General features: G+C 39.8%; 1 protein-coding gene across 1 annotated transcript; it reads left to right on the forward strand.

Annotated features, from left to right (window-relative positions):
• The first annotated feature begins 443 nt into the window (after positions 1-443).
• vkorc1l1 (vitamin K epoxide reductase complex, subunit 1-like 1) lies at positions 444-10,242 on the forward strand. Its single transcript, XM_005928446.3, has 3 exons — positions 444-811; positions 2,948-3,057; positions 5,755-10,242. The coding sequence occupies exons 1-3, from the start codon at positions 621-623 to the stop codon at positions 5,979-5,981; spliced, it is 528 nt and encodes a 175-aa protein (XP_005928508.1). The 5' UTR covers positions 444-620; the 3' UTR covers positions 5,982-10,242.
• The last annotated feature ends 215 nt before the right edge of the window (positions 10,243-10,457 follow it).

Genomic DNA, 10,457 nt, shown 5'->3' on the forward strand with positions numbered 1-10,457 from the left:
CATTGATAGGAAGTGGAATGGCTCTGTCTAAAGATGAGCTCTGCGTACGAACGACTCGTGTCTGCCTTGTATTATGATTTTTTTGTTTCTGTTTCAATTTGTATGTTCCGCTCTCACGTGACTGTCCGAGGACTATATATGAAAACCTTCAAATCAACTTGATTTTACGATAAAAAGAAAAGTATGTATTTTTATTAACGCGCCGACATTAAAAGGCAGCTTATGCGGGACATTATTATACAATAAGGTACCCTAAATAGGGCACCATTTTGAAATAAGGGAGCCTAAGTAGAGCATGTGGATTCCTGTTTTACGGGCAATGCACTGTATGTATTTCTAAAATAAATCTGCACAAAATACAACAAATACCGGTCTCCCCAGTACTCTTACATGCATTCATGTTAAAATAAAACGCGGCACGTGGCCTGAATGTCGTTTATTTGCCTGCTTCTTCTCTCCCAGAAATCTGCGCTCAGCATTTTCTGGGATGTTTTCCTCCTCGGCCCAGCGTCCCGCCCTGACGGTGTGGCACACGTAGTGACGCTTTTCCACGTCGCAGTAGAGTCTCACAGGCGAGCTGGCTGCGTGTGTATGCGTGTCTCCAGCTAGGCCAGAGAGTGATGGCGGCGCCCGTCCTGAGAGTGTCCACCCCTCGGTGGGAAAGAATAGCCAGGCTTCTTGTTTGCCTGCTAGGCATACTGTTGTCTTTATATGCTTTTCACGTCGAGAGGGAAAAGGCGCGGGATGCGAGTTATAAAGCTCTGTGCGACGTCAGCAGCTCCATCAGCTGTTCAAAAGTGTTCAGCTCAAGGTAATTTGAATTCAGCAAAGAGCGCCGACAGTGGCGCTCAATGAAGCTGCCTGCTATTGTGACAATCTGGGAAGGGCTGCGCGGTTTAAACTGTCAAATGCACTCTGCTAACATTTGACTGCTAACCCCAACCGTAAAAGCTAATCACAAGCCATGGCTGGTAGCTCCCTGTTATGCATGCATTAGTTAGAAAAAGTAACTTTACCATTGTAGATGTTGGTTCTAAAGCGCCACATTAGCTTTGTAGCACCAAGAAGCTAATTTTGCTAATCATTAGCTAACGAAACCCGTTGGTTAACATTTAAGCTAGTTTCACTTCTGAACCAACTGACAGCAGAGTCATAAACGCTGTCAGTTTTAATGGGATCCTGTTCAGACCGACTGTCCTTTGCACGTCTTAAAGCTAAAACATATGTTAAAACCAACTATATAAGCATTAAAGTTCCCGATAGCTTGTGCGCAGCGAGGCTATTGTGAATGTATGAGTGATGCTGCTACGTGAAGTCCGTTACTCCGATGACCAGAACTGGGACATTTGTTTGCTGGGTTAATGTTGGTGAATTTAGTCAAATAACTTAAATGACTAACCTCCTACTTTGGCTGTCACACAGCTGTCGTTAGCTCTTGTGCTAACGTCACCAATTATAAGTCCAGGGAGCTAAAACCCTACAGCCTGGTTACTTAAAGGAACACAGAGCTAGTCCAGAGGTCAGTGGAGGGGACTGTAGCATCACGCATCCTTGCTAGACAGGAAGGTGCATCTCCAGAGATTATTACTTTGATTTTTTTTCTCGTGATTATTATACACTTTTTGTATGCATACTGTTAAGGTGCTTAACAGCTTTTGGTGGCCATTCAGTTCTAATAAAGTACAGTAACACCATCTACTGGGCCTGTTTGAATGAGAGGCACTGCTGGCCCTGATTACACCTGGAATGCAACCTGTCTAGGACTTACTGCATATTTGTTGAATGAGTCGGTGACTTTTCCGTTTGAGAGTCTGTCTCAACTGATGTAAGCCTGCCCAAGTGTAACATTTCTTTTAAAGAAGAGATCGAGCTGCTTACATTGGTCTGATCAGTTATGGTTTCCAGCAGTGTAATCTTTATGTCATCCTGTATTTTTGTGATCTGAAGGGTCTGTTTTTCTCAGCTTATCAGTTAAAGAACTAGGCACAATGGTGCTCTAGTGAAATGAATGGAAAGAAGGACATTTAGTAATGTGGAAAATACAATTTATTATATACAGGGTGCACACAATATACATTATATAAAAGGAGAATAAGCTTTCACAAAGTGAAATGCGATTGCGAAAAGCAAGTCACACTAGGACATAACCTTTGTGTGTTCCTAGTACTCTTACTGTGAGACATGGTGGATTGCGCTGTTACGTCGGACGATGTCAAACATGGATCAGAGTTATTGAAATGACATTTACACATGCTTCTATCAAATTATATGTTATACAATGATAAATAAGCAAGTGCATAGATCAACGTGGATTGGGGCTTTAAAAAATGAAGTTCTTCAGGACTGGATCTTACCCATCAACTAACTCTCTCTCTCTGTCTCTGTCTCTCTCTCTCTCTCTGTCTCTGTCTCTGTCTCTCTCTCTCTCTCTCTATGTACACATTTATTTATTAATTTATTCTGCATCCTGCATCCAGAAAATATAAACAATGATTTCATATACAAAGAAAAGATGGCATATCAGAAACTCAAGGAAGAAAGAAATTCCTCCTGCTTGAACTGCTTCATGTCAGGCAACACATAAGTCAAGAGGTAGTGATTTGTCTTTGTGACATGCTGCCTTTCTACATATTTTGGAATTGGTTTATTGAATTTCAGGCCAACAATAAATGTTTTTTGTTACTGAAACAGATTCCCCCCCCCCCCCCCTTTTTTTTTTTTTTTAAAGGTTCAGTTTATTAAATAGTAAAATGCTCTTCTGAGAGTAATAATTTGCTGTTATTTTACTCAAATGAACACCTCACTGCAGCATTTTAGGAAGCAAACACTAGGAAGTGGTTTTTTTGGGTTGTTTTGTAATATTATCTTTTGACTTCAGTCTGCCTCGTTGCATGTTGTGCATGTTGATTTCCATGAATAAACTCAATTTTATTCTATTGTGGTTTAGGTGGGGTCGAGGATTCGGACTCCTGGGCTCAATTTTTGGAAATGACAGTGCACTGAACCAACCCAACAGTGTCTATGGGATTGTCTTTTATGCCTTTCAGCTGCTTCTAGGTAAGCCTATACTCTGTTCCCAGTTGTGGGTTACTTTGTCATTACGTTTTGGATTATATATGACAAATCTCTCTTTGCCTTTGCTCTAGAGGCAAGTGCTGACTCAACTTGTTGCTTTCCTGTAACACAGCTATTTTTGCCTCAACCTGACTCACATGACACTGACATCACATGGAGTTTATAAATGATAATAATGCAGTTAAATGCGAAGTTTGTGTTGTAGGAAGCATTTCCTGCTGACCTGTATTGAAATGTTTTTGGACCTCCCATAGAACTGCAGAGATGCGTTTTTAGAAAACTTCGTATCCTTCTTCTGTTTGGTTTGATGCCTGATATCGTTTTGTTTGTCACACTCTAATCTTGACACTGACAGATAACTGTGATTGTGAATATTTCTCTCTCTGTGTGTGACTTGTTTTAACTTGAACATTTTTTTTCCTCCCTCTGGCGTATGTGACTCAGTCATGCTGGTTCGACATGTTAGCCTGCCGGAGGCCTGTAGGCTTGCCCGGCCACCTGGCCCTGGCACTGAACAAGAGGTCCTTTTAGCTGCTGCATTTAACACTCATTTGACTAGGACAATAGTATCCCAGTTTATCCAGACTGCTGCAGTGGGTAAAGATTTCCATATTAAAGACTGGTTGCATGGCCTTGGATTGGAAAATATTTGCACGTAGGCATTGCTCCAAAATCAGCATAACCAGGGCCATAATCTCTGGTCAATGCCAGTGAGCAGGTTAGAACAGCCGTTGCAAAACACTGAATTATTGCTATAGTTGTGACATTTGGTGATGTCCCTGCAGAGGATCTTTAGCTTCTTTATTCCTTAACTGTAATGAAGAAACTAGAGATTAGTTACGTGTTGCGAGGACGAAATAAATATACAGTAATATTTTTGTCGAGGTAATCAAGCAAAGTTTGAGATTCTGATGAATTTTTATCCATTTCAGCTCTATAAGTGAACAGTTACTAAATCAAGCACATCTGTTAACACCCATCTGAGGTTCTTACTGCGTGTTGATCATCACAGTCCTCAGATGCAGGCTATTCACACATGGAGGCACCTATACGTGTGCAGATGTATCACAGTTAACTTTCACTGGTTCATCTGTTTTCACTCAGTCAGTGAGGGTTTAGTGTCTTTGAAGCATGAAGTTCACATTAGAGCAGGGCGATATGACCAAAAATATTTATCACGATATACATTTGAAAATTTGCGATAACGATATAACTGATGATATAATTGACACTAGACAAAATACTTTACAACTCCACAACTTTATTAGTGCAAAAAAAACCCCGTCAATGTATTTTCACTTAAACACTTAATCATTAAAGTTATATAAAACTTTTACAGTGCAAATGCAAATTCCTTGCTGACAGTTTAACCAAAAGGCATTTCCAGTGGAAATTGGCCGACATATCCTCAGCATAACCATGTATAATATCCACAAAACTTAATAGGTTATACACACAATACGGTAATATTATGTTGAACCACAGTACGTATCACTCCGCGAGGCTCCTGTCTACGATAGGCGTAATGCTCCGACAATCCATCAAGTGGTGCAAAGTCGTACTGAAAAATTTGACAGATTTCCGAGCGCCATGTACCACATAAAATCGTTTCGAGGTCAGTAAACACAACCAGAATTCATACATAAGGGGAACTGTCGATTTTCAGAAAAATGTGCCGTATTTTCCAAAAAACACGGTAATAACGACAGCCCGCTAGCATGCGCTACCAAAAATGGTGCTTTGTTGTGCATCTGACAGATGAAAGCCAAACCAGTTCCACACCACTGAAGTTGCAGGATTTTTACAAACCAATTCTGGTTCATCCGTTTCATTTAACAATCCCCTTTCGCTCTTCTTATTCTGCATCGCCGCTTTGTGCTTATGTAAACAAAGGCACTGCGCATCTGCGGTTTACCCATATTCTATCGCGATATTTCATTTTCCTATCGTTGCCCAACATTACACCGGTATTACCGTGAACGGTATGATATAGCCCAGCCCTAGTTCACATCCATAGTCAGTGTTGTAGTTACAATAGATGGCAATGGGGACACCCAAAAGTACACACAATCTACATCTGTGTGTGTCTGTGGATACAGCAAGGAGCAACACACATTATAACTGCTTGAAAGAGCGTGCTTAGAAAATCTTTGCTGCCTTTCCTCCCATCATTCAGTCCTTACACTCTTTTGACAAATGCAGTAACTTTACCAGTATATCTGTAAAAATCCTTGTTTTTATCACCGCAGGCTGGTGGAATCGAATACAGCTTTTTTAACATGTTGTTCCCAGTTGTTAGTGATTGTTGAACCAAAGCTGCATCCCATCGTTTGATCTAAATAATAATGATGATAAATGTCCAAAACAATAACGGTAGCAAAAGAGAATACCTGTGTGTTTAGTAGTGACTCCTATGAGTACAAACCTGGTGTAAAAGAAGTGCAGACACTGACAAAATAAGGACGTGTCATCATGTGACAGCACGATGACATAAGCAGCCGGCTGGCTCAGTGTGCGGGCTGAATGTCGTCACGAGGACTCACAATATAAATGCAGAAGTGCCTGAGGCTGAAAGCTCTGTGACAAGAGCTCTCTCAGGAGATTGTGTGAAGGTGTATTTTTTTATTAATTTTTTTAATGGTTACCTGTTTAAGCCTCAATTTGTGTTTCTTGCCTTAGGAATGACTGTCAGTGCAATGGCCGCCCTCATTCTCATGACGACATCCATCTTGTCGGTGGTTGGGTCCCTCTACCTGGGTTACATCCTCTACTTTGTCCTAAAGGACTTCTGCATCATCTGCATCACCACATACGCGCTGAACTTCATTCTCTTTATTCTCAACTACAAGCGATTGGTTTACTTGAATGAGGCCTGGAAGCAGCAGCTACAGGCCAAGCAGGACTGAGCTGCCAAGAACGGCAAGAAAAACCCGAGAAACAAACAAACAGAGAAAAAAAAGAAATGTGACCTCTGAACATTTGACTTGCCACCAGGAGACCTTGCTTCCAAACAATGTTTATTCTGCTGTGTGTTCAAAAAAGAAAAAAAAAAATGAAGAAATTTAACTTAAATGTTGGGCCTGACAACTCATTGTTGATTGCAAACACGGAAGGATTTGTAAGTGAAAGATGATTTTTCTTTTCTTTTTTCTCCTTTAATTTCTTTTTCCTTGTTTTAACATTTTAAACTCACTTAAGGAAGGGGCTGGCTCTGTGTGTGTGTGTGTGTGTGTGTGTGAAAGTGCGCGTACATGTGTATGCGTGCATGCTCGGATTTGGGGGAGGTGAGGACACAACAACAACGCAAACAACCAGAGGCAGAGGACAGCTCTCATTTGAACAACAATTGGAAAGTGGAAGAAAAACACAGGACTTTTTTTTAGGGTGCTTGATTTGAAATGGTTGGAAAGCTCCTATTGCTGCACAGCTCATCTGCACTAAAACTCGGAGCCGAATATTGGGTTCCAAAATTAGAAGAAACACTCACTAGGTTATCGTTTAGTTGCAGATCAGGTTCTATGAGAAGGGGGCAACAGTTTGTGTTATTATTTTTTTATGTTTACACTTTTTAGTATATTTCTTTTTGAAGAGGACCACTAAAATAAAACACGGCACAGTGTGAGATGTATTGTGTGTGTGTGTGCGTGTGTGTAGATCAGTCAGAACGTTTGTTTTGCAATTCTGTACATAGCTGCTGAGCAATATTCCAGACTAGATTGTGATTTAGTGTCGACACAAACCTTTAAGGAAAAAGGAAAAAACTACCAACAAAGCAACAGAAAATCTGGATTAAAAAAAATTACAAATAAGTGATCGGGGTCTCAGTTTGGTGGGTCAGACTTCAGATGTGTTCGGGATGTCTTCTGTCCTGTCGTCCTGGTCGGGTGTGCAGTTCAGCCGTGTGTGAATTTCTTTGTTGTACGTGGTTGTTTCATCTGAAGCCACAGAAACAAGTCTTTCAAAATGGAACTGTGGGTTCTTTTTGCCAGGTTTGAGTAAAGGCACCCTCACTTTTTTTTTTTTTTTTGTTGTTGTTCTTGTGGATAAAGCATTCCTGACCACCACACAAGTGGAAACCCATAAAGAATTATGTGCCTAAAGGAGTGTTACGGTAAATTACCTTTCCTTTTTTTTGGGGGGGGGATGTCATATTATTGCATCAGATTTTTTTCCCTCATTGTTTTATTGTCACAGGTCCAAGGCTTTATTTTTATGATCATAATTTTGTAAATTAAGATACCAGTAAAGTGTTTCTCTCTCCCTAATAGGCTCATAAAGGTAGCAAAGCCTGCTACACTGTGATTGTTCAAGGGCAGGAGCGGCCTAGTGGCAGAAGCAACTCTTTATTTTTCTGTTCCCGCTTCATTAATGTTCATTGGGCTTTTGTATACATGTGATATCACTTGAACAGTAACAGTGATCTTGCCAAGCTGAGTTACAGTTCATTTGCAGGATGTGAACAAAACTTGGAAAATGCACTACTTTGTGATTGGTGGGAGATCTGTAAGAAAACCAAGCAGCGTGTTAACCACACGGGTGGTTACTTGGGTTTTGTTCCAGTAGAAAAAGATAACCTGATCACTGTTGTTTGTTCTAATCCACCATTGGAAGGTCTAAGCAGACATGGAGAAGGCGAGCGCAGCATGTAGTGAAACGAGGGAGTAGAACCATCATCTCCCTTCCATCCAGACTGCTGTCCACTGTTAAGTATCCTGTTTGTCACGTGCACGGTACACCATCTCCTGGCTTTTAGCATATGTTGGCCATCGGACAATCTTGCACCCACTGTCAAAGATCAGTAAGAGTCATAAAAAGTGTAATAATGTGATTCATCTGTGGTCATAAAGCAGCCTGTTGATAGTTTCATCCCTGATCCTCTCCATTCCTCTGTAGTATAATTCAGGGTCTCGTACAAAGCTGTTCCATCGTTCTGAGGGTTTTCAAGTGTTGATAGCAAATGTCATAGTCACAAGTCATTTTAGTGATTTACTACTGGTGATGTGATAAATGACAAAGTCATTGGTTGTGTATGAAAATGGAAATTCAGGTGATCCCTTTTTCTTTTTTTCGTGAAATAATTTCTGTTCTTGCATGTTGGGACTCATTTACTACGCCTCTGTTTTCCAAGGTACACTTTATAATAATTTCTTATAGTTTTTCCTGCATTCCAGGCAGACATTTGTTTCTTTGTGAAATGATGATTATTTAATCCTTTACAGTCATGTTGAGATTTGTTTTTTGGGTATGTCCAGTGTGGGCCTACTAGCTTAAAATGGACCTGTGATGCTAACACTGTTACAGTGGTGGATGCTTGTATTAAACGTGGCCAAAGTTTTAAATAATGAGGTCAATGTACAAGTAATCTCTGTGAGACAAAAGCTCAGGTTTCAGACTGCTCTAAAGAGCCGGTGTCGGGTCATTTTCCCACTCTTGACTCTTTATGGTATGAATGAGAGTGGCATTCTCTAATGTGGCCGTCTCAGTCTGATGGTCCAGACGATGAGCGCAGAAGATCCACACACTTGGTTCAACCCTTCTGTTCATGAGGGCAGAGGGATCCTGAACATATGGATGAACTAAGGGGCTAAGATAAATGAGGATCATTTTGAACTATAAGTCACACAAAGCTACTCTAATGGAGTCCAAGAGAAGAGCATATGGGGCCACTTTAATATAGACTTCACTTTGATTTTGATGGTATCTGATGATGCTCTTAAAGTTTTTAAAGCAAGATTCAAAATGGATCAATTACCCAGAACCCAATCACCTCTAGCCACTTGGGTCATGCTAATAATGGAATTTTAGGTTTCCCTTATGCCAGTATGAAAACTGGTGAAAATTGAATTTCCATGCTGCATAAAACAGAATGGAGATGAGTGGCTGCCTGGAATAGGAGACCTCATTCAAATATTGGTTTGCTTTGAAAAATGGTTGCCAGTTATGTAAATGTGATTGGTGGTAAAGTAGCAAAAAAAAGAAGCGAATACCATTCAAGTCCTTTAAATGTTAGTGTCTCATAGTACATCTTCGGTAAGAACTTCCCTATCTACAGTATTTCCTGGCTTATGCCAGGTTGTTTTTCATCTCAGCACTGGACGAGGTTACCAACCACACTCTTTTATCCTTTTTCTGCACGCTCATAAGTTTTGTGCAAGTGAATCCACAGAAGTCTTTTTTTTTTCTTGTTTTTAAAATTTAAATAACTGACAGATTGCTAGTTAAAAAGTATGGTTCCTGTGAATACTGATATAGAACTGAGAAGCGTACAATATCTAAGATTCCAGTCATGAAAGCCCATTACACCATTTGTGTAAAGTTACTTTTAAACTACAAGAAAGAAATTTGATGGATGTTTATTCAAAAGTTTGGGAAATCTTTGCCAGGTAAAAGGATCACCATTTCCTTGATGATGTAACTCTAAAATCAAGGTCAAGGCATAATCTTTGCTACATTCTCACAAATCTTCATTTAGGCCCTGAGGTAAAACTGCCATGTTAGTTGCATCACCAATGCCAACGAAAGTGCCTTCTGTTTGATCACTAGGCCTTGAGCCAAAGACAAGCAACAGTAAATAGCCTTGTAAAACGAAGAACTGCAACAGGCACTTGTGCTTGCCTTCCTTAGGATGTAATTTGCTTAATTGGTAATTCCTAAAGATTTGATACCTGGTATCAGTACGAAACTCTATTCAGAAATGGCCGTTCCTTTTTTCCTTACTCCACTATGTAATTATCTTTATCTTGCTTAGTTAGGAGATGTTTGTTAGCTGAAAACACACTGTTCCAATGATAAGATTGTAATGTTTTTTCAGAATTAATTATGCCCTTTAGCTGTATAGACTGTTAACATTCTGGGTTGTTTTAGTAAAAAAAAAAATGTTGGGGGGTTGGAGGGCTAGGATATCCACGTGTCAGCATAAAAGGTTTATTAAATTTCTTTGTGGAGGAAATCTTACTGGGTTTGCTTCTGTATTGCCAAATATGTTTTAAAATGCTGTATTTTCTTACATGGAAAAGTGTTACATGAATGGTAGGAAGGTGCAAAAAATAACCTGTTTAAATCCAGCTTACCTTAAGGGAAAACTGTGGAAAAAGGTTGACGTGAGAACATTTTTAATTGTGTCATTGTCATGTGGAAATGATCTACCATTAAAACATTCCCTCTGAAGCTGTTAGTTTAAGTTATTTGAATGAAATAATGTGTTTAATACACAAAAAGACTTGCTTTTAAGTCTTTTAGGTTTTATTAGCTTAAATCTTTAGAATATTTGGACTAATAAAACCTAAAACGCAATCTTATTACTTTGACAACATTTTTGAGTCTTTCAACAATACGGCAATGCGAACCAAGCTCTTGCAACGGTTGTATAGGGATCGAATGGC

This window comes from Haplochromis burtoni, unplaced genomic scaffold (assembly GCF_018398535.1).
Source record: "Haplochromis burtoni strain Fernald_Lab_line unplaced genomic scaffold, NCSU_Asbu1 Contig_115, whole genome shotgun sequence".
In the NCBI taxonomy this organism is placed as follows: Eukaryota; Metazoa; Chordata; class Actinopteri; order Cichliformes; family Cichlidae; genus Haplochromis; species Haplochromis burtoni.